Source organism: Heterocephalus glaber, unplaced genomic scaffold, assembly GCF_053883595.1.
Source record: "Heterocephalus glaber isolate CG9 unplaced genomic scaffold, H.glaber_assembly_v1.0 deba00001773, whole genome shotgun sequence".
NCBI classification, from domain to species: domain Eukaryota; kingdom Metazoa; phylum Chordata; class Mammalia; order Rodentia; family Bathyergidae; genus Heterocephalus; species Heterocephalus glaber.
Genome location: NW_028258463.1, coordinates 8,917,145 through 8,938,223, shown reverse-complemented (window position 1 = coordinate 8,938,223; position 21,079 = coordinate 8,917,145). Strand labels below are relative to the sequence as shown.

The 21,079-nt window shown below is 59.5% G+C and overlaps 1 protein-coding gene and 1 long non-coding RNA gene across 5 annotated transcripts; one reads left to right on the top strand and one right to left on the bottom strand.

Annotated features, from left to right (window-relative positions):
* Positions 1–19: 19 nt before the first annotated feature.
* Mllt6 (MLLT6, PHD finger containing) lies at positions 20–20,872 on the bottom strand. 4 transcript variants are annotated; one of them, XM_021239872.2, is made up of 20 exons: positions 20,665–20,872; positions 19,242–19,321; positions 18,877–18,931; positions 18,601–18,710; positions 17,430–17,533; positions 17,183–17,276; positions 15,198–15,407; positions 14,610–14,708; positions 12,387–12,528; positions 10,773–11,384; positions 10,065–10,249; positions 9,828–9,936; positions 8,615–8,681; positions 8,349–8,494; positions 7,812–8,009; positions 7,637–7,722; positions 6,374–6,723; positions 5,951–6,041; positions 3,966–4,298; positions 20–3,491 (listed from the first exon to the last, which is right to left on the bottom strand). In XM_021239872.2, exons 1-20 carry the CDS (start codon positions 20,771–20,773, stop codon positions 3,450–3,452), a joined length of 3,222 nt encoding a protein of 1,073 aa, XP_021095531.2. In that variant the 5' UTR covers positions 20,774–20,872; the 3' UTR covers positions 20–3,449. The 4 variants fall into 4 exon arrangements, with proteins under 4 accessions (XP_021095531.2, XP_012933090.2, XP_004859602.2 ...); XM_013077636.3 differs by having other exon boundaries at positions 12,315–12,528; positions 15,198–15,404; XM_004859545.3 differs by having other exon boundaries at positions 12,315–12,528; positions 20,665–20,871.
* On the top strand, positions 8,366–9,878 carry LOC110344775 (uncharacterized). Its single transcript, XR_002387564.2, has 3 exons — positions 8,366–8,512; positions 8,902–9,016; positions 9,750–9,878. It is a non-coding gene; the product is annotated as an uncharacterized LOC110344775 (long non-coding RNA).
* Positions 20,873–21,079: the final 207 nt, after the last annotated feature.

Sequence of the window (21,079 nt, the reverse complement as noted above, 5' to 3'; positions counted from 1 at the left end):
AAAGCAAGGTCTCTCTGGATTTTTTTTGGTTTTTTTGTAAAAGTCTTTTATTAAAAGAACAAGTGCTGTTTACGAACTGCCCTTCGTACAAATTACATCTGCCCTTCATACAAATAACATCTGGTATACAAAGATACAAGGTCCAGGTTATGCACAATTCCGGGCTTGGAGGTGCAGGATGGGGGCATTGCCTTTTCGGGCGAGGATATAAAGGAGGCTTCAGAAAGAATGACAAAGCGGCCTCTGGGTTTGCAAACTGAGGCTGGCCCTCCCTGCCTCTTGGAAAGGTTCTGCTACACGTAAATAGGCTGGGACCAAAGGGGGAGCCAGGGTCTGGGTCTGCAGTCCCACCACCCAACTCCCACGTTGAGCTGGAGAACAGGGGCACCAGGCAACTGTGGACACTACCCAGTCCCCAGCTCTTCAGAGCAAGACAAAGCAGCCGGGTGGAAGGAGACATGTTTTGGTGAGCCCAGGGTAGCCAGGGCTGCTCGGCTCTACCTTCCTCTACCCCCAGTAGAAAGCCCACTCCATCCTTCTTCCCAGGAAACATCGGGATACAGAATGGGGAACTCTCCCTCTGGCCTGCTCCACACCAGGAAGATGCTGCAAGCTCCAGGGGAGCCTGGGTCTCGGCAAAGTTGTCCAGCATGTCCAGCTTGGCACAAGGACACATGAAGGTCACCCCTTCTCAGAGGTGGCCCTGGCTCATACACCCTTCATCTGTCTCTTAAGTCTGGGGTGATGACTTCCCTAGGTCTCAGCACTGAAAAAGGCAGGGGCTCCCTTAACGACCTCAAAGTCAGAGACCCCAAGAGGCAGCAGGAGACCCCAGAGCCTAAAACCTACAAATAGGACAAACTTTTCTTTAAAGGCACCCCTTCAAGTGTCATTGCCTATGAAGAGGACCCGTCAGCTTGGAGCTGATAGCTAGCGCTACACAGACTCTCAACCTGCACCTGCACACGCGCGCACACACACACACACACACGGCCAGCTGGCAAGGGAGCCAAAGACCAGGTGGCCAGGTCCTGGCTCTATCGGAGTCCCTACCCTCCTGGGGCTTGGAGCTGTCACCAGGGAAGCCAAGGGCCAGCTGACACCCCACCCCTAGGTGTGACCCCTCAGCTGGGGCCCAGCACCTACATCCACTCACATCTCCCTGCTGAAGGTGGGGACACACAAAGCTCCAGCCAAGCATTCAGACACCACTTCCGCTCTGCAAACCACATCCTTCCCCTCCCCCAGACCAAGCACCACAAATCTGCACACGCGCACATGCGCACACACACACACACCCATCCAAGTTCACTGTCAAAAACTGGACTGAGGTCGGGAGGTGAAGGCCGTACAGCCCTCCTTCTGCATCTGCGTCCTGTCCCTCCCAAGGCTCTTCACAGCTTTCCTAGTAGGCTCCACTGGAAAGAGGGCCACTGGCTGTCTAGAGTCCCATGTCCCCAAGCCTGGCCTCCCCACCACAGCCTCCCAGCCTAAGGGGCACAAAGGGCTTGGGAAACTTGGGGGACAGACTCAGAGACGGAGGTGACAGGCTGGGGGGCTCTGTTCCAGTGCACTAACCCTTCCCCGGCTTCACACCGCAGCCTCTCTCGGTGTGTGTCCGCTCCACCAGGACAGAGGGGACAAAGTGGCCTTCAGCCTTGGGCAAGGGCAGCGTAGGAAGGAGCAACTCTTCTAAGTATCTTTGAAGGTTGTTCTGTTTTACAGTGCCTTGGGGACAGGGAGTTAAAGAGCAGAACAGAGGGCCAGGGATTTAGCTCAGTGGTTTCGGCGCCTGCCTTGCAAGCGCAAGGTCCTGAGTTCGATCCCCCCCCCCAAAAAAAAACAGATTAAGATGAATAAAATGCTCAGTTCTAACATGTCTTTCTAACTGATATTTAGCATTTAATAAAAAATGAGTATTTTGAGGTCATCACAACTGTCCCTTCCCCCCACCCCCAAGCCCTTGCAAGTGCTAAGAAATCTCCTCAGAAGGATTCCCACCCACCCCGTCCATTAGCGCCCTAACGTCTTACAAAGTCCTATCAACAGGAATATTAATATTATTTCTCGTATCAGAAAAAAAACAGTTGAGCAGCACAGGCAAAAATATATCTGCACTACATTTCTGTCATTGCCAAAAATATACACATCTTCTTTTCTTTATTAGAAAACAAAAACAAAAACAAAAACCCCACCAACAACAAAAACCCGAGCAGAAACACACACAGTTATGCACACATGCAAGCCGGACAGATCGGGGCGTCCACCCCAGTGCAACTGAATAGGGCCCCTGCCTTTGTGCCATGGTGAGCACTGCCCGCTGCACCCGGGACACAGCTGTGGGTGAGGGGACAGCATTAGGTCAGTTTAGTGGCTCCGTCACTGGTAGGGGTGGGAGCCAGGCTGGCTAATTCTGGAAATAGGACTTTTCCTAAAAGAAGTGGCACTTCCCCCCTTGTCCCCTCCCCCAACCCCCAGGACTCCCCTCCTGCCAGGGAAGGGTCACACTAGCAGGGGGTAGGGGGCCCTGAGACCAAGTGGGGAACAGGGAGGGAAGGCAGGACACCGCGCTGACTCCGAGCCCCACCCCGCCACTCTCTGGTACCAGGGTGTACTTCGGGATTTCCTTGCCCTGCTGTGCCCAGAAAGGGACTGGAGTGGCAAGGTGAGGAGAGCACAGACCAGAGCTGGAGCTCCCTGCTGGTGCCAACCACCTCTCCTCTATCCCTGCCCTCAGCTGCCCCAGGTCCGGGGGAAGACAGACAGACGACAGACACACCACACGCACACACTCATGCACTCACGCCTCTCCCCACCCTCAGCACTCCTCCAGCCAATAGTGCAAACAAGGAGCGGGGTGCTGAGGACAGCCAGGGCCTCCCCACCTAGCGCAGCTCCCCCCGCAGGTGCCGGAGGCCCGGGCTAACACCAATGTCCTGCCCTTCCTCAGCCCCTACATCTGTAGGCTTTTACAAGCTCAGCTTGTGACCCTAGGTGGGGAAGGGGACAGTGAGAAACAGTCGAAGGGACCCTTCTGCCACCTGCCCAAGTGGGGAAGAAACTCCTAGTGAGGGGCCCCTTCTTCCCTAAAGATTCAACGTGGGGCCAGTCCCAGGGCCACCCCTTCCCTTCTCCGCATTCAAGTGCTGATCTGTTTTACGTAGTGGGTCCCATGACCCCCCACTCACCCCATGGCGTGCCCTGCTCTCGGGGCGCCCCAAGCCGCCCCCTTTGGAGCCTCTCCCAGTGGCCAGCGCGGAGGGAAGGGCCTGATGGAAGGTGCCCTCCCAGCCCCGTCCTCGGCTCCACGCTCCCCATGTGCCCTGGGCCTCTGCATGGGCCCCAGGCCAGGCTTGCCAGTGTCTGGGCCCAGCCGCCTGCTCCAGGCTCAGCCCTCCAGCCAGGATCTTGTCCCCTCCACGCAGGGCTCAGGAAGGGCAGGGCTGGGGTTAGCCTTTCTCCTGGTTGGCTGAGGCTCCTTTGTCAGCAGCCTGGAAAGACAGGGAGGCTGGAGCCTTGCAGCTTTGGGACAGGGCACCCCGGGGGTTCTGTCAGGGTAGAGGAGACCCAGGCATGTGCCAGCCAAGGACAGCTTCCAGGGCTGGGCTCTATCCCCTTTTCCTGCTGGTCCCTACAGAGCCCGCTTGTAAGGCAGACTCGTCCCTGCCCCATTGTTTTTGTTTCTGGAGACGGGGTCTCACTATGTAGTCTAGGCTGGCCTTGAACTCACTATGTAGCCCAGGCTGGCCTTGAACTTGCAGCGATCCTCCTGCCTCAGCCTCCTGAGTGCTGGGATTGTAGGGATGCACCACCATGCCTGGTGGAAGGCTGTTTTCTAATTGGTCCTTTTCCCACCAACCCCACTCACAGTAGCTTTTTCCTGGTTCTGTACCAGGGATCCGCTGACCATCCATCCCTGCACCTCCCTTTATAGGCAGCCAGGAAGGCCCCGAGCCCTTACTCACCCCTCCTTTGGGGCCGCTGCCACTGCTGTCGGCCCCCGACAGGCTGAGGAAGGGGTTGGTCTGAGCAGTAAGGACCGGGGGTCCCCCTGCTGCTGCCACAGCAGCAGCTGCAGCTGCTGCAGCCATGAGACTTGTGTTGCTGCCCAGAGAGGGGGCCACCAGGGCTCCGGTGGGCAGCAGGGCTGGTGCGGATGCAGCTGAGAGCAGCGGGGTGGAGCTTCCGGCCAGCAGCCCGGCCATGGGCAGCTGGGAGCCCCCGGCCATCTGCAGCCGCTGTAGCTCCCGCTTCTGCTGCACCTGCTGGATCATCTGGTAGACCACGGCTTGGTGCTCCTGCAAGGGGCCGACTGCTTCTTATGGTCCCTTCCTACACCGCCAGCCAGCACTGCCCACCACCCTGAGCACGAGGTGAGGGAGGGGGACCATCGGGGTTCTGTCTCGTAACACCCCATTCTAGGCCTGTTTCCCCATCCAAACCAGAAAAGTCAGGCGTGGTGGCACGCACGTATGAGCCCAGCACTTGGGAGGCTGAGGCAGGAGGATCGCCATGAATTCAAGGCCAGTCTTGGCAACATAGTGAGTTCAAGGGCAGCCAAAACCAAAGAAAAAACACACAAAAGAAAAAGAAAAAAAGAGAGAGAAAAGAAAAGGGCTGCACACAGTCAGCATTTGTCAACTGGGGACTGCTGGCCAAGGGCAGCACTGCCATCCCTGGCCCTGCCCACTAAATCAGGCCCTCCATTCCTAAACAACCACAAATGCTCCAAGGGTGGTGGATCCCAAGTTGGGAAACACTGGTTCATTTTTTGGGACAGGGTCTCACCATGTAGTTCAGGCTGCCCTTGAACTCCTGGTGATCCTCTTGCCTCAGCCTCCTGAGCGCTAGGATTACAGGGATGCACCACCATGCCCGGCTAACACCAGTTTTCAATTCCTGGACTTTTTATTTTTTGGTACTGGAAATCAAACTCAGAACCTTGTGCTTTTGATGGAGGCGTGGCACAACTGAACTAAATCCCTGGCCCTCCAACCTTTTATTGTTGTTGGTTTTTTTTGGTACTAGGGACTGAACTTGGGTCAACCTTTTATTGTTAAGAATCATTTTACTTTCAATGGCTAAAGCATTTTGTGGTCCAAAGGTCAAAATAATAGGGCTGGGGATTTAGCTCAGTGGTGCCTCTGCCTGCCCTGGAAGCGCAAGGACCAGAGTTCGATCTCCAGTACCAAAAACAAAACAAAACAAAAAAAACAAAGGTCAAAATGATAGATCAAAATTTACCTTACAAAAATCTTCCTATTCTTGTTCTCATCTGGCCCCGTGAGTAATCAGCTATTTTCTGGTCTTCTAGCGTTTTTTACATGAAAATGTTAGTATCTCCTATTTTCTTTTTCTTGGTACCAGGGATCAAATTCAGGACCTTGCACTTAAGGCTGGTGAGGTGCCACTGAGATAAATCCCAGGCCTTATCTCCTATTTTCTTAATCTCTTCATTTTTATTTTTTTATGGTTTTGGAGACTGGAAACAGGGCTTCATGCATGTAGGCAAACACTATCAGTGAGCTTTTCGTTATTTATCATATCTCAGCTTTGTATTACTTTGTTCTTTATTTCAGACAGTATCTTGCTAAGTTGATAAGCAGCCCAGGGTAGCCCTGAGCCTTCGATCCTCCTGCCTCAGCCTCCCACAGGGCTGGGACTATAGGCATGAACCCATACTGCCACCACGCCCAGCTTTCACTGCCCTGGTTGCTAAAAGGCAAAATCCTTTTTCCTGGAATGAAATCTCAAAGAGCACAATGGACGTGGAGGCCCCAAAGAAACTGGTCTGGCTGAAGTGGGACTCGAGCACCCAGTTCCCCTCTTCCTGTTGGAGATCTGGGGCCCCAGAGGCACCCCTTGCCCTTCACCAGCCTCCCATCCCTGCCCAGCCGGGAGCCCCCACCCCGCTGGCCCTGATCTGGCAGCGCTGGAGGGGGGACGTTACCGGGGTCAGCTGTGGGGAGGCCAGGAGCTGCTGGAGCTGCTGGAGCTGCTGGTCCTGCTGCTGAAGGAGGTGTCTCTGCTGCTCGGTGAGGCTGAGGCAGGACAGGCAACGTGGCTGGGAGAGACAGGGTGCACATCTCCCCGCCCCCACAGGCTCCCTTCCTCCCCGGGGCAGGGTGAGGAGAGGCAGGAAGCACAGTTTGAAGGACTGAGCTCAGGGAGAGATGGAGGGCAGGGAATGGGGAGCAGTCCCAGGAGGAAGACCAAGGTGGGGGTTGTCCCCACCTGCTACTCCTGAGGCACTGAGGAGTGCTAGTCTAGGGGGTCCCCAGAGGCCAACAGCGCACTAGGGCCACTACCCTGTGGGGCCAACGTGTTGGCAGACCCTCCCGACTCAGCCTCACGTTCCCTCCCAGGGCCTCACCTGTTGAGACAGCCTGGCAGCTGCAGCGCAGGGGCCCCACCAGCCTGGCTCAAGGCTGCAGGGTTGGGGGCAGCAGCCCCATTCAGTCCCCCCAGAAGCCCATTGAGGGGCAGGCCCCCACCGCCCGACAGACCCCCCAGCAGCCCCTCAGCCACAGGCATGGCCCCCAGCCCTGCTGCCCCAGGTGCCCGGCCAAGCCCATTCTGTGGCTGGGCCGGGAGTGGCGCAGGGGCCCCAGGCAGGGCTAAGGGCAGGGCAGCAGGGCTCTGCTGAAGCAGGGGCAGCGGTGGGGGCGTGCTGTGGAAGGACAGCGATGAGCTGCTGCGGCTCGGGCAGCCTGAGTGTGGGTCCTGGGGAGGGAGGGAGTGGGGGGTCAGAGGACCAGCTTGGCCTTTCTGGTGCCCAGCCCAGCACCTGCTGCACCCCAAGGTACCCTGGGAAGCAGCCAGGCCAAGAACAAAGGCTGGGAATCCAAACCCTCGCCGAAAGCCATGTTACTGCCCGCATCCTGGGCACCAAGCACCCCGTCACCCTTGCTTAATAAGGGACAAGGATAACTGCAGTGACTTTCCAGGGACCTGGATCCTGAGGTCAGGGCTTGCCCTGGACACCCGTGACTCCCATTTTATGGTAAAATGAAAGCTAAGGCTGGGCTAAAAGACTGGTTCGAAGCCCGTATCTACAATGCACAGGCTTGGCGGCCTTAGGTTCAACTTAGCCTACCCATTCCTGACTGGCGGTAATAGTACAGATTCCATAGGATCATTGTGAAGACCAGAAAAACTAATGGGGATGATGAACGGCAGGCAGGCAATTAATGTTAGTTATTGTTATGATTATGATTGGAGTCTCAGTTTGTAAGTAGCAGAGAACAAGAGCCCAGTTTGTTTCAAGTCCAATAATAACCACAACAGAACAATAGAAACTGCTATTCCAACCACCACCAATTATGCAGGAATTACTTCATGTGAGGCACTGTAATAAACCCTTCAGAGCATTTCTCCAAGGGCCGTCCTAATCAGCCCACCCGAGGGTCCCTCCCCCGCTCCCCGTGGCCTCCTAGCCCTCTCCCAGGGGGTATTTATTGCTTTCCTGGACGTAGCCCATTTTCAGGAGGCCGTGTGGCATTGGTCGAGGCCTGCCCAGCCTGTGCCCGGCCCCGAGCAGAACCTCACAAAGAGGGGTGCAGCCTCCAAGAGGTGCACGGTACAGATGGCACCGGGACCCTCGGTCTCCCCCACACCCCGTCCCCGCGGTGCCCACCTCAGAAGACGTAGACAGCGAATTGTCCAGGCCGAGGCTGTTCTTGCCTGGAGGGCTCTTGCTGGTGCTCAGGGAGTCGCTGCTGGCTGCAGGAGAATAGGAGGTCAAGGCTGGAGGGGGCAGTGCCAGCTGCCAGCTGGGGACCCCTACTTCCGGGCTGGACAGGACCCCTCACCTTGGGGGAGCAGGCCGTAGGGTCCAGGGATGGGGCCGTTGGCGGCAGGCAGGACAGCAGGCAGGGAGGGGAAGGGCACGGAGAGCTGCACGTTGAGAAGCTGCAGCCGCTCCTTCTTGGCCGTCAGGCTCAGGATCTGTTCCTGCAGCCGTTGGTTTTCCTTCTGCAGCGCGTGCAGAGCCTTCAGCATCTCCACGACTGCGGAGACAGGGGCCAAGGTGGTCTGAGCCCGGGGGTGTGGGGGTGGGGGGGTGGCTGACAGGCCGGGAACCCGGGCTGAGGCGGGGCGGGACCACAGATCACCCAACCGAGCGCGAGCGCGGGGTCTTGGAGCGCGGGGTCGTGGCCCGACCCCACAGCCGACCCGGCGCCTGGAGGCCACAGGTGTGAGGCCGGGGCGGGCCCTGGCGCTCCCGGCAGGAGGGGAGCAGGCGTGGGCGGAAGTGGAACGCTGATGGTCTGGGCCGGAAGGGGTTGGGAGGGAGTGGGCGCGGGCCAAGGGCAGGTTTCCCGCCCGCCTGGCGCCACCCTCCTCACTGTTGACGCCGGCCTCGCCGTCGCCCTGCTTCTCCAGCAGCTGCTCCATGTTAGTCGTCCCCGGAGCCGCCGGGTCTAGCTGGGCGCTGCCGCAGGGTGCAGACGCGGTCTGGTCGAAGAGTGCAGGGAGGCTGCTGATGGGGGACCTGGGTCCGGGGGCGAAGGTGGGTTCAGGCTCCTCTCCCTCCGCGGCAGGCCCCCCCCCCGGGGATTCCAACCCGGCCCCACCCCCTCCCGGCCCCGCCCCCCGCCGCCCCCTCCCTCACATGGAAGACAGACTCTCCTGGGGAGAGGTCCCCCGACACCGGAAGCCGCAGTCCTCCAGGTCTGGCTCTTGGAAGAAGGGAGAGCAGGGGTCAGCGGGGGAGGAGGCCGTCAGCCACAGGGTCCCAGCTTGGGAGGTGGATGCGGGGTCTGGAACCTCAGCGCAGACCCCCTCCCCAGATACCAACCCCAGAGATGAGGCACGAGGATCTGGGCTTGAAACCCTGCCCTCTGGGGGCTTCCTCGCCGGTTCTCCAGCCTACTTCAGATGCGCCTCCCGGTTTCAAAGTTTCAGAGATTTGAGGTGGACAGCAGCCCGGACTGAACTGTAACCTGACGCGCTACCTTGCTGCGTGACCTCCTATCTGAAGTGACTGTTATTAAGACCGAAATAAGGGACTAAGGTAAAATTTAGTTGGAGGGTTTGGGTGGCATGCAGCAACCTTTAATAACTAATATTATTGTAATTAGCTTTGCCTGACTTTATAACCATAAACTCCCAAGGAAGAAGGCAAAACTGCGTCGGGCCACAGAATCCTACTCTGGGTTTTAGAACTGTAACCCTAGAATCAGACCCCCTCCCTTTGGTACTGGGGATTGAACCAGGGCCTTCTCTCTGAGCTACCTCCCCAGCACCACCCCTCTTTTCTTAATTGTTTGAGACAGGGTCTCGAGGAGTTGCCCAGGCTAGGCTAGAACTCTTGATCCTCCAGCCTCAGCCTCCCAGAGTGCTGGGATTACACACGTGTGCCAACGTTGGTGCCTTTAAAGTTTACCCCACCTGTGGCTGGAAGATAAGCTCCGCCCCAGCACCCTGGGTGGTCTGCATCCAATCAGCTCTCAGGGGCCAGCCCGACTCTAGCCAGGTGAGGGCGGGGCTCGGGAGGCAGCCCTTTAACTGCTGCAGGGCCAGAGCCCCGGGCTGAGCTCTAGGAGATAAAGCAGTAATTCTGCCTGCCTGGCCCCTTCTGTTTTGGTTTTGGAACCCAGGGCCTCATGTGCTGGGCTGCATTCTCAGCCCATTGCATTTGGAGACAGGGTCTCCCTACACACATGCCCTGACTGGCCTTGAACTTGTGATCCTCCTGCCCAGGGTCCTCAGGTTTGTCGCATGAACTTTTCATTTCTTTCCCATAGGGCAGGCACTGGCCAGAGGGAGGGGCTGACACCACAGTGCTCAGGTCTGGTGGAGGACAACAGGGTCCCAGTTCCTACCTGCGTGGCTGCTCTCCGCCTGGGTGAGCAGGGGGTTCGTGGTGCCCACAGAGGTCCCAAAGATGTGGGTAGAAGGGAGGCTGAAGGTGGAGCCAGCCAGGGGGAACACCTGGGAGAAGTGAAACCGGCAGGGTGGCTTCCGGGGCCCCAGGCACAGCTGTTTCTGGGGTGGGGAGCACTCTGGTCCCAGCGCAGCCCACCCCCAGGAAGGGGCAGGAGGCAGGAGCAGGGCCTCACCTGAGTGGTGGAGATAGATGCAGAGGAGGAGGAGGGCAGGGTGCTGGTGAAAGGGGAGCGGCTGAGCCGGGGCAGGGCCGAGGTACCCGGGGGCCCCAGCAGGCTGGAGGAGAGGGGGGTGCTGCACACAGCCCGCAGCATGCTGCCACCGTGGGAGATGGGGTCTTTATTACTGGTGTAGATGCCTACAGGGACAAGGAGGACAGCAGACACGGGGTCACCTCCTCAGTCGGGGCTGGGACTGCTGGGACACCCTGGGGACCTGCCCACACACCTGTCTAATGCGCCTCTGGCTGGGGTGACACAGCTTGATGTACCTGTGCTCTAGACTGTCTTGTCCCCCAAACTTGTTAAGTCCCGCCTGCAATTAGCACCACTGTCTCCCAGGATGACGGTACAGGTGACTGGTACAGGGGCATGTTGAGGGGATCATCACCTCCATCTTTTCTTGGAAGCCAGCTTTGTTTCTGTCCCTTCCCAGTACTGGGGGTGGAACCTAGGGCCTTCACAGTGAGCTACATCTCCAGCCCTTTCTATTTTGCTGAGACAGGGCCCAGAGCTTGCAGTCCTAGGGCTTGCTGCCTCGACCTCCTAGTGCTGGGATGACAGGTGTGCATCACCACGCCCAGCCTTTGAACCAGTGTCTAGCACCTTCCTTCTGATAACATGTTTATGCCCCTGTCCCTCCCCATCCTTGGGGTCACTCACCTGCTCCCAGCAGGGGGGACTCCAGGCTCAGGCTGGGCAAGCTCCCTGAAGGTCCGAAGGTGTGGGATGCCAGACCCCCCAGGCCAGAGCTGACCAGGGAACCCCCAGAGAAGGGGGAGGCAGCTGTGGCGGTGAAGCCAGCGAGCTGGGCAGCAGGCAGGGTGGGGACTGCGGGGGGCCCCACGCCCTCCTTGTTCCGGCTGCCCTTAGGCCGGCCTGGCCCGTGCCGGCTCCTCTTGCTAGCCTTGTGCTTCTTCTCCTTCAGCCCCGGTTCCAGGGACCCCTCGGTCGGTACTGGGGTGGCACTCAGAGCGGGCATTCGCTTGTGGGTGCCGGCTGATGTCCCGGACCCGGATATGTGGGGAGACTTATAGTCCCCAGGGGAGGGGGCCCGGGCCCGGCCAGAGCTGGAGGCTGCGGTGAAGCGCATGATGGGCCCAAAGCCGGAGAAGACCCCCTTCTGGTCGAAGAGGTCAGTCTTGGGGGGCTCTGGGGCTGAGGGCGAGGACGGGGCCGATGCGGTGGGGGCCACGGGCTTGGAGTACTTGTCCTCCTCCGACTGCTCCAGCTTGGGGAAGGCGGAGAAGTCAGGGGAGCTCTGCAGGGAGGAGCCTGCATGCAAGGGAAGGGGGTCAGGGCTGGGCCCAGGTCCCCCCTTCCCTCCCACAGCCACACCCTCTGACTGGGGGCAGTGGCAGAAGCTGCTCCCTCTGCCCAGCTCCATGTCCTGGATGAGCAACCCTCAGTGCCCAGCTCACCCACCGGTAACAAATGGGAGGAAGGTCACCTCAAGTTCAAGGCCAGCCTGGGCTCCAATAGTGAGTTCAGGGTCAGCTTGGACTACATAGCAAGACTTCATCTCAAATAACCAAAACTGGGGATGGAAACTCCCTCTCTGGGGACCTCACTGGATGACTGTAGGTCCAGAAACCAATACTATTTTTGGCGCTTTAAATGCCCCCTGGAGCACACATGCAGGGGACGATGAACACCATTATGGGCTAGGAGGGTGGCCCCTTCCAGGACAGTGTCAGAGGCAGGATGGGAGGGGTAGCCAGAGAAGAACCCTGGCTGGGAATTCCCCCTTTCTCCTGCATTAATACAAGGAAATGAAGGGCTGGGGATTTAGCTCAGTAGCACCACGCCTGCCTCAAGTTCGATCTTGGGTACTGAAAAAAGAAAAAAAAAAAAGCAAATGGGCTGCACATCAGGCATGCTGGTGCATCCCTGTCGTCCCAGCACTTGGGAGGCTGAGGCAGGAGGATTGCAAGTTTGAGGTCAGCCTGGGCTACATAGTGAGTTGAAGACCAGCCTGGACTCTGGACTATGTACCAAGACCTTGTCTAAAAAAAAAAAAAAAAACGCCAAGAATTTAGTTCAGTGATTCTGCCGCCTGCCTCACAAGCACAAGGTCCCGAGTTCAATCCCAGGTACCACAAGAAAAAAAAAAAAGCAAGCAAGATGCAAACTGCTATGCAGAACCCTTGCTAGGAAAGCCAGGGCAAGACGTGCAGCTCAGCCTCCCCTGGAGGCCCCACTCACCTGCAGGCTGGAAGGGCCCCCCGGAGGAAGAAGAGGAGGAAGAAGAAGAGGTGGAGGTGAAGCTGCTCACACCTTTCCCACTGCTGCTCAGCTTCTTCCCCTTGTGACTCAGGCCGTGGCTGGAAGACTTTTTCCCCTTGGAGTCCCTGCTGCTCTCCGAGGTCTCTTGAGTGCTGGCCTCATGGTGGGAGGAAGAGGAAGCCGAGGAAGAGACCTGAGGGAGGGCAGAGAGGAAGAGTGAGACACAGGAAGATGTGACGCTGTCTCAAGAAATATAAATGAGCCGGCTGGGGATTTAGCTCAGTGGTGCTATGCCTGCCTTGCAAGCACACAGTCCTGAGTTCAATCCCTGGTACAGAAAAAATAAATGAATAAATGAGCCAGGCGTGGTGGTGGATGTCTGGAATCCCAGCACTCAGGAGGCTGAGGCAGGAGGATCACCCTGAGTTCAAGGCCAACCTGAACTACACAGTGAAACCATTTTAAAAAACCAAAACAAATGGGCCAGGGATTTAGCTCAGTAGTGCCATCACCTGCCTCGCAAGTACAATGTCCTGAGTTCAATCCCTGGTACCAAAAAAAACCCCTCCCAAAACAAAACATTAAAAAGTATAAAGGAGCCCAGAATCTCTACTTCTTTGAAGCCTCCCTTGATGCCCAGGGTGGAAGTCTCTCTGCCTTCTTTGGTGGTACTGAGGACAGAAACCAGGGCCACATCCTTGCTAGGCAAGGGCTCTGCCATGGAGCTACACCAGCGTTTGTTTTCCTTTGCGATAAGGTCTCACTAGTAGCCCAGGTTGGCCTTGAACTCCAGGCAGTCCCTGCCTCAGTACAATCCCAAGTACAGCGATGACAGGCATGCGCCACCAGCATATCCCACCTTTTTTATTTGGAGTCAGGATCTTGTTAAATTTCCCTGGGCTGGCCTTGAACTTGCAAAACCCACATCAGCCTCCCAAGTCACTAGCATCCCAAGTGTGTGCCACCACACCCAGGCCCTCAGCCTTCTTGTTCCCAGGGCACCGCACACCCTCATGTGCATGCCAGCAGCTGCCACACTGCACTGAATGTCCCATCCATGTCTGGGCTCCAGAAACCTGGCTAGGGCAGTGGGGAGTGGCCACAACGTGGTGTGTAGTTAAGCTCAGTGTCCTCACAGGAGGAGTCCACAGGTTTGGGGAGTTCTGAGGAGCTGGGGGTGCAGTCTGCTGAAAGCCCAGCAAACAGTGCCCTGTGGGGTGAGGCGCACAGGCCTCAGGTGAACACTCACACTTGAACCCTGAGTACCCGTGCTTGCTGTGTGCTTTGAAGCCAATTACTTAACCTCTGAGGCTCAGCTTCTGCACTTATCAGATGGGGCTTGTGAAATGCCCATGTGTTGTGGGGTCACTTTGAGATTAGCTGAGGCCCTCCCAGTACACACCCAACCCTTCCGCTTGTCACTACAAGGCAAGCAGGCGCCTGGCCTCTGGGGCAGGCCAAGTACGGGGTACACTGCTGTGCCCAGTGGAAAGCACAGCCAGGGTGGACAGGAGCGAGTGCCCGGCACTGCCCCTCCCAGCGCAGGCGAAGCCCTGGTCCCTGTCTTCCTCTTTGTTCTCAGCAGCTGGAGTTCTGAAGGCAGCCAGATGTGGTACTGAGCAGGGAGCAGAGGGCCGGGGGAGGGGGTGGATCCCAGGGCTCTCGAAGGGGACACGGGTTCCTGGGAACCCCTAGGTCTTTCCACCTGCTTGCAGGCCCCCAGAAGGACAGGGGGCACAAGGGACACGCCTTCCCCGTGAGCCCCGGAGCAGGGTGGGCACAGGTGACTGGGGTAGTTGCCATAGCAGCATCACCCTGGAAACCTGAGAGCGGAGCCTCAGCTGCGATGCCCCAAGCCCTGCCAGGTGTCCCGGGCAGTTGGAGGTGACTGGCAGTGTGGGGCCAGGCGGGAGGAAGCGGTGTCTCCAGGCCCAGGGAGGGCAGGCAGGAGGCCGATCTGGCTTGGATTAGCGGTTCCCTGGCCTCCTGCTCGTCCAGATGTGGCCCCTGCTGGGAAGGTGCCAGCGTGTCGCCGGCGGGCCTGTCCCCTGCCACCACAGGCAGCCCTCCCAGCCCTCAGACCTGTGAGAGTGCAATGGGGTCAGGCAACAGGCTTGGGGCTCGCCCCCTTCTGGTGGAAGGGTGCTCTGTCCCCCTCTGGAGGGCTGGGACCCTCTGCATGCAAGAGCCCGCAGCAGAGGCTCAGGACGGAGACAGGTGGCACCTGGCAGTGCTCGTGGGCGGGCCAGCACGGCAAGCCTCTGAGCCCAGTACCTTGTCAGCAGCAGGGCCCACAGGCGGGGTGAGGGTGCTGGCGGGGGACTCAGGCCGCTTCTTGTGCTTCTGTTTAAGGCGTTCTTTGTCCTTCCGACTCTGGGGGAGAGATGACCAGGTACTGAGGCAGAGGGTGGCCGGGAAGGGGGCTCATGACGTGCCGGTGGGGCCACATCCTTCTGGGGAGGCTCACCACGCTCCTCAGAGCCAGGGCCCCTCCCTCTTGTCCTCCCTGCCGGCTAAAAGTCAGCCAGGGACACAGCCCACACCTGCAAGGGTGTCCACGCAGGGCAGTGCCGTGCAGCAGGGCGGGCCCCGGGATGCGCGGCAGTGGGACACAGGCACTCACTCTCTTACAACAGGCGGCCCAGCGTGACTGTGGAGGTGTCACAAACACGCAGGGCCACGGCCATGTCATGGGGGACACAGGGGCATGGAGAGCCTGGGGAAGCTGGGCCCCATGTCCCCTCTGGACCCTCACTCCACCTCCGCACCCTTTCCTCCCCCACAGTGGCCTCCGAGGAAAGCAGGGGTCGGCTCCAGGGGTGGGGGCAGGGACTTGGGCCTCTGGGGTCTCTTGTGCGTCACCTTCTTTTGGCCCCGCTCGTGGTGGGCAGCGTGCTTCTCCTGCTGGGTGGAGGGCGAGGCTGACCGGCTCCTCCTGCCAGCAACGAAGCCACTGCCGCCTCCCCCTGTGCCAGCTCCACTGCCGCCGCCGCCATTGCCACCTCCGCTGCCTCCACCGCTGCCTGCTCCTCCTGTTCCTGCTCCTCCCCCACCACCATGCCGAGATGTCTTCTGGGGGAGAGATTTAGGAGCAGCTGCCCACCCTCCTCTCATGGCTAGACAGCTGCCTAAAGGTCAGGACCCTGGGGCTGGTCCCCTCTGCCCGCCCAGCTCAGCCCTCATGGCCTCAGAGCTCTGCTCCACCCGTGGGTTCTACAGCTTCTCTGCTTTCTTTTTTTTTCGGTGGTGTTTTGAGACAGGGTCTTACTGTGTAGCCCAGGCTGGCCCAGAGCTCACAGTGACCCTCCTGCCTCAGCCTCCCAAGTGCTGGGATGCCAGCCAAGCGCCATCACGCCCAGCTTCTATACTGCCTTTTCCAGTGTTCAGATTCAACAACAGACTTGGAAGAGGCAGGGAGGCGTCCTGGCCGGAGGCCTCTGCTTTCCACTGCTATCCTCTCCTTAGCACCGTCCTGGCCCATCCTGGGCCCACTGAGCCACAGCCTATTTCTGCCTGTTCCCCTCGGGTAGAAGATGTGTAGGGACCCTGTGGGACACTCCACACGTCATCCTAGCCATCGACCCTTCTTCACACACAGACACAGGCTGCTCCAGCACCATGACACCCAAACGGTCTGCTCGGCACAGAGGTGTGCGCCTGGGATCCCAGCACTTGGGAGCCTGAGGCAGGAGGATCCATAGAAGTTCCAGGCCAGCCTCAGCTACATAGCGAGACCCTGTCTGAAAATGACAAAACCCATGCATCGCATGTACTGCTTCTCTTTCCAGCCTGGCTGCCGGCCCCGCCCTTCACGCTACCCGCTCCACTCCCAGGTCCCAGGTCTGCAGCTGCTCCGCTCAGGTCACCAGCTCCCTCCCAGCTGCCAAACCCAGGCCTCATCCACCCCAGCTGGTCCCCTACTCGGCTCCTTCACCCTGTCCTGTGGGTAAACTGTACATCTGTGCATCTGCATCCCGAATCTCACCGGCTCCACTGGCCCACTGCAAACCAACCCAGCTCCACACCTTGTCCAGAGCCACCACCAACCCTAGCAACCTGGTCACCATGTACTCACAGCCACTTGTGCTAATGGAAGGGAGGCTGCTAATCCTGAACCAGAGCAACAGGCACCATGGAGCCATCAGGGAGGACCAGGACGCAGGCGTAGCCCATAGGAGCCAGGGTACCCCTCACCAGGACACCCCTGGGTCTAGGGCCTGGACCCCCTGGATCTCCCCCCCGCCCCAGTCTACCTGGAGCGGCCCAGCACCCAGCCAGCCGTCTACCAGCTGCCTGCCTCGGCCCTTCACCCAGCCTCCCAGGGGCTGCCACGGTCAGCTTCCTAAAGTAAACCTGATCATGTTACCCTCCTGTAGGCATGAGCTGCAGCCTTGGCAGCAGAGCTTCACAGCGCCTCAAGCTCAGACTCCCTGCTATGTGCGGGACAAGAGACAGTGCCCTCCAGGTTGGGCAGGAGCCACTTGCTGTCCTCACCTGCCCAGTGTCCTCATCCCAGACCACTGCGCACCCATACCACTGCCCAAGCCTCCTGGCTCTGCCTGCACTGCTTGGCCCGAGCGGCTTTCCAGCCAGACTGCCTGTTCTGAAGCCCACTGGCAGCTGTGGAATATGTTACAGAACCTCAGGGAGCCTCGATTTACCATCTGTCTCAACAAACAAAACAACAACAACAAAACAGTGCAAAGGCCAGGGTCTGGCAGGTGCGGGCTTCCTCACACAACTGGTGGCTCTTAGTTTTATTTGTAGCTGCTTAAAGTTGTGACAGGCCAGGTCTGAGCCGTCTTCTAGGCCCGTCTCCCTCCCGATCCTGCCGGCCGGCCACTCACCATCTTGCTGAAGTGGTACTTGCAGTAGCCACAGTACTTGACGTTGTCCACCTCCAGCACTTCCTCCTCACACAGCAGGCCTGCCATCTGGGCGCTGACCGAGAGGAAAGAGACAGTGATCAAGGGAAACAGGGTGGCCAGACCACAGCAGCCACTGCCGCCTCCTCCATCCACCATGGCCCAGGGAACAGCCGAGGGTGGACACCCGCTGTGGCCACTGTGACCCAGGGGCTGGCACGGCTCTCACCAGGTGACATGAAAGGCCTGGCGGCACCCGTGGCGGTTACAGGTCATGCAGGCTCCCGAGGCTGCCTTGCTTTCCCGGCCCTGCTCCTCGCAGATGTAGCAGGTCTGCAAGACATGATCCCATGCACTCCCAGACCCCAGACGGGTGTGGGGACAAGGGGTCCTCTGGTCTGCTCTGTCCAAGATGGGAGCGCCTTGTCAAGGACTGCCGAGCCCTTGTAATGCAACCTGAATTCTCAACCGTATCAAGTTCCGGTGAATTTCTGCAGCCCTTGTGGCTGGGGGCTACTGGACTGGATGGCACTGTCCTGAAGCCCAGTGACTGTGGCAGTCCTGCTCCCTGGTGACCAGGAGCCTGGGCCACTGTGTGTACCATTTCTCCTGCCAGGGTCTGGGACTGGCCCTCTTCCTCATGCCCGGGTCTCAGCCTGTATGTCTCCTCCCTCGGCCACCTTGTCTAGCTGCAGATGTAGCTCAGTGGCAGAGCACCCACCTAGTACGCCCCAGGCCTGGGGTGTGATCCCCAGCATAGGAAAACCCACCAACAAACCCTACACATGGCCGCCTGGCATAAACGAAGCCCCCACCAGGAATTCCTTCTTTCCATGCTTTATTTTCTTCACAGCACTTACACCACTTGCGTTTACTTTGTCTGCTGTTTATTGGTTTTTACACTTTTCTCACACAAGAACAGGAGTTCTACTGCTAGGCAACACATCTGTCTTTTTCTGTTTGTTATGACATAGGATCTCACTAAGTTGTCCCTGCAGGGCTCAAACTTGGGATCCTTCTACCTCAGCCTCCCAGAGTGTTGGGGTAACAGGTGTGTGCCACCATGCCTGGCTAGTGCATCCCTCTTAATCAGCACAGAACAAAGTGTGCTTGGTTTCTTGCACCAGGTGAGACACAGTAGGCACTCAATAAAGCGTCCTGTGAAAGACTCAATGCACTACCAGCTAAAAAGCAGCCTCTGGCCACGCTGCTAGACAGGCGCCTGGAAGTGCCAGGGACTAGTGTATGTCTGTCTGTCCATCCACAGGGGCCACTGGAGCGCTCCCCACTGCCTAAGTTCCCTGGAGGCGGTGACTGGACAGAACCAAGTTCCACTGGTCTGAGGGGCTGAGGGGTCCAGGGACATGACCCACAGGGGCTGCGGCCAGAGGGCTGCTGACCTTGCTGAAGCGGTCGTGGGGCACATACTGCAGCACGATGGGCTCCATGGTGAGTACGTTGGCGAACTGCACCTCAGGGATGTAGAGGGCACACACCACATGTGCCCAGCCTGGGGCGGCACAGGGTGGCCTTAGCGGGCGGTGCTGGACCTCAGCACCCGCCCCAGCCACAGACTGTGCTCCTGTCCCCTTCCCCACAGCTTCTGGGGGTCCCAGTGCCCCTCCTGCCCTGCCTCCCTGGACCTCACTGAAGCCAGCAGGAGCCCGGCCCCTCACCTCCATTGTCTGTCCTCTTCAATGCCCCGTCTTTGTGTGGGCACAGCTCACACCTCTGCCAAAGCAAGGAGCACAGGCATTGTGGGGAGCACAGAGTGGGGGCTCACCACCTGCACCCAGAACGCCCCAGATGACACGATGTGGGGGATCACCCAACGCAGTGGGGACTGGATCTGATTTGAGGTCCCTGTACTCAGCAGCTTTGAAAACTTTCCATAATAAAAAGTTCAAACAAAAACCGCACTCCTCAGGGCAGAGGGAAGGATGCTGTCAGATGGGGCTGGTGATAGGTGTGCAGGGACAGGAAGTCTTGGGCTGGGCGGGTGACAGTGGCGAGCCCCCCCACCCCCCAGCATGGGACTCACCACCCTGGCTGCTCGCTCCTGAGATTCACACTTCCGGCAGAACCAGGGTCCCGTCGGCACCTGGACGATGCCATAGCAAGCTAGGGGTGGGGGTAGGAGTTGGGAGCAAAGCTGTCAGCCATTGCTTTTTCCCAGAGGATCTGGGGGGAAAGGGAGTGAGTCTAAAGGACTAGAGCTACGCATGCCTGTAATCCAGCCTGCAACTCCAGCACTCAGGAGGCTGAGACAGGAGGATCGCCAACATACAGCCTTTGAACATACAGTTCAAAGCCAGCCTGGACTACGTGGAGAGACCCTGGCTCAGAAAAGCAAACAAATAAAGTAAAAGCTCTAGAGCCACTTCCAGCAGGGGTGGGGGGTGCTCCCCTATCTGGGAGTCACATTCTAAAACAGCAGGATCACTAGGAACCCCCAACAACAAAAGGCCAGCCCCCAACTGCCGCAACTACTACTCCACTCCAAACCCGGTGGCGGGAAGTCGGTCTGAGTCCTTGACCTTAAACTTCTAGAAGATCCTACCCCCCACGCCCTTTCTGAACCCGGTTCTGGCTCCTGCCCCGGGTCAGTCCCCGGCATCAGCACCGGGAACTATCAGGACGGAGAAACACCACTCGTCAACGTCAAGCACGTTTTGTTGTTATGGGGGGGGACTCTTAAAGGGCCAGTAAGGGACCGGGCGGGGAAGTCGGGGTCCAGGGGACTGCCGTTCCATCTGTAAGTATCACAGGTGCAGGTCAAAAGTCAAGAACCAGGGCAGGTGCGGTGCAGGTCTCCGAGAGGCGCGTGGCGGGAAGAGCGGGCAGCCACCACTCTAAGGGCTGTCCCAGAAAGGGGGGGCCCGGCGGGCCGTGCCAGGCGGGCGGGAGATGCCAGCCTGCGCCCCGGGCAAGATTCCTCAAGGAGTTAACTCCGAGCCATGTGCTGCCGGGGGAAACTCCGCGCCTCCTCCCCGCGCTCCGGGCCCCCGCGCGCCAGCGCCCGGTGCCCGGCTCCTCCCCGGAGGGCGCCCGGAGTCCCCGCTCCCCTGGGACCCCCTCCTCCCGCCCCAGTGCGCTCCTCCCAGCCTCCGGAAGCGCGGGGGGATGACCCCCCCTTGACCTCTTCCTCCCGGAGCCAGGACCAAAATAACCGGGCGGGAGGGGACGCCGCGCAGGTAAACATCGCCCCGACACCCGCGGCGCGAGGCGCAGGGAGTTCGCCGCCCGCTCCCCGCACTCTCCCCAAACTCCCTCAACTTGGGGCGAGGGGCGCGGGGCGGGAACAATAGGCGAGAAAACAATGCCTGACCCGGTCCTGCAGGACCCGGCGGGGGGAGCCCCGCGCCGCGCGCCCGGCCAGGTGTGGGGGAGGGGCGCGCGCCCCCGGAGGCTCGGGAGGGCGCGGCCCGGGGCGCCTCGCGCGCACCCACCCCTGGGCCCCGTACCTTGGTGGACGGCCACGCTGCACGCGTGCCCATCGCAGTAGACCAGCGGGTTCTCGGCCCAGCCCCTCTCGTCCGAGCACACGCAGCAGCCTCCTACCATCTCCTTCATGCTCCCATGAACTCGTTCCGGGGCCGGGGCGCGGGGCCGGGCGGCGGGGCGCAGGGGTCGCGGCGGCGGGGGGCAGCGGGGGCCGCGCGCCGCCTCGCCCCCTCCTCCTCCGCCGCCGCCGCCGCGTCTTTTCTTTGCCTCCGCCTCCTTCCTCCTCCTCCGCCCCCTCCGCCCCGGCGGCCTCCTCCTCCGCCGCCGCCGCTGCCGCCGCTGCCGCGCTCGCTCGCTCGGGCCGCCCCCCCCGCCGCGCGCTCGCCCTCATGCCCCGCCGGGCGCCCCAACAATGAGGCCGCACGCCGGCCGCTC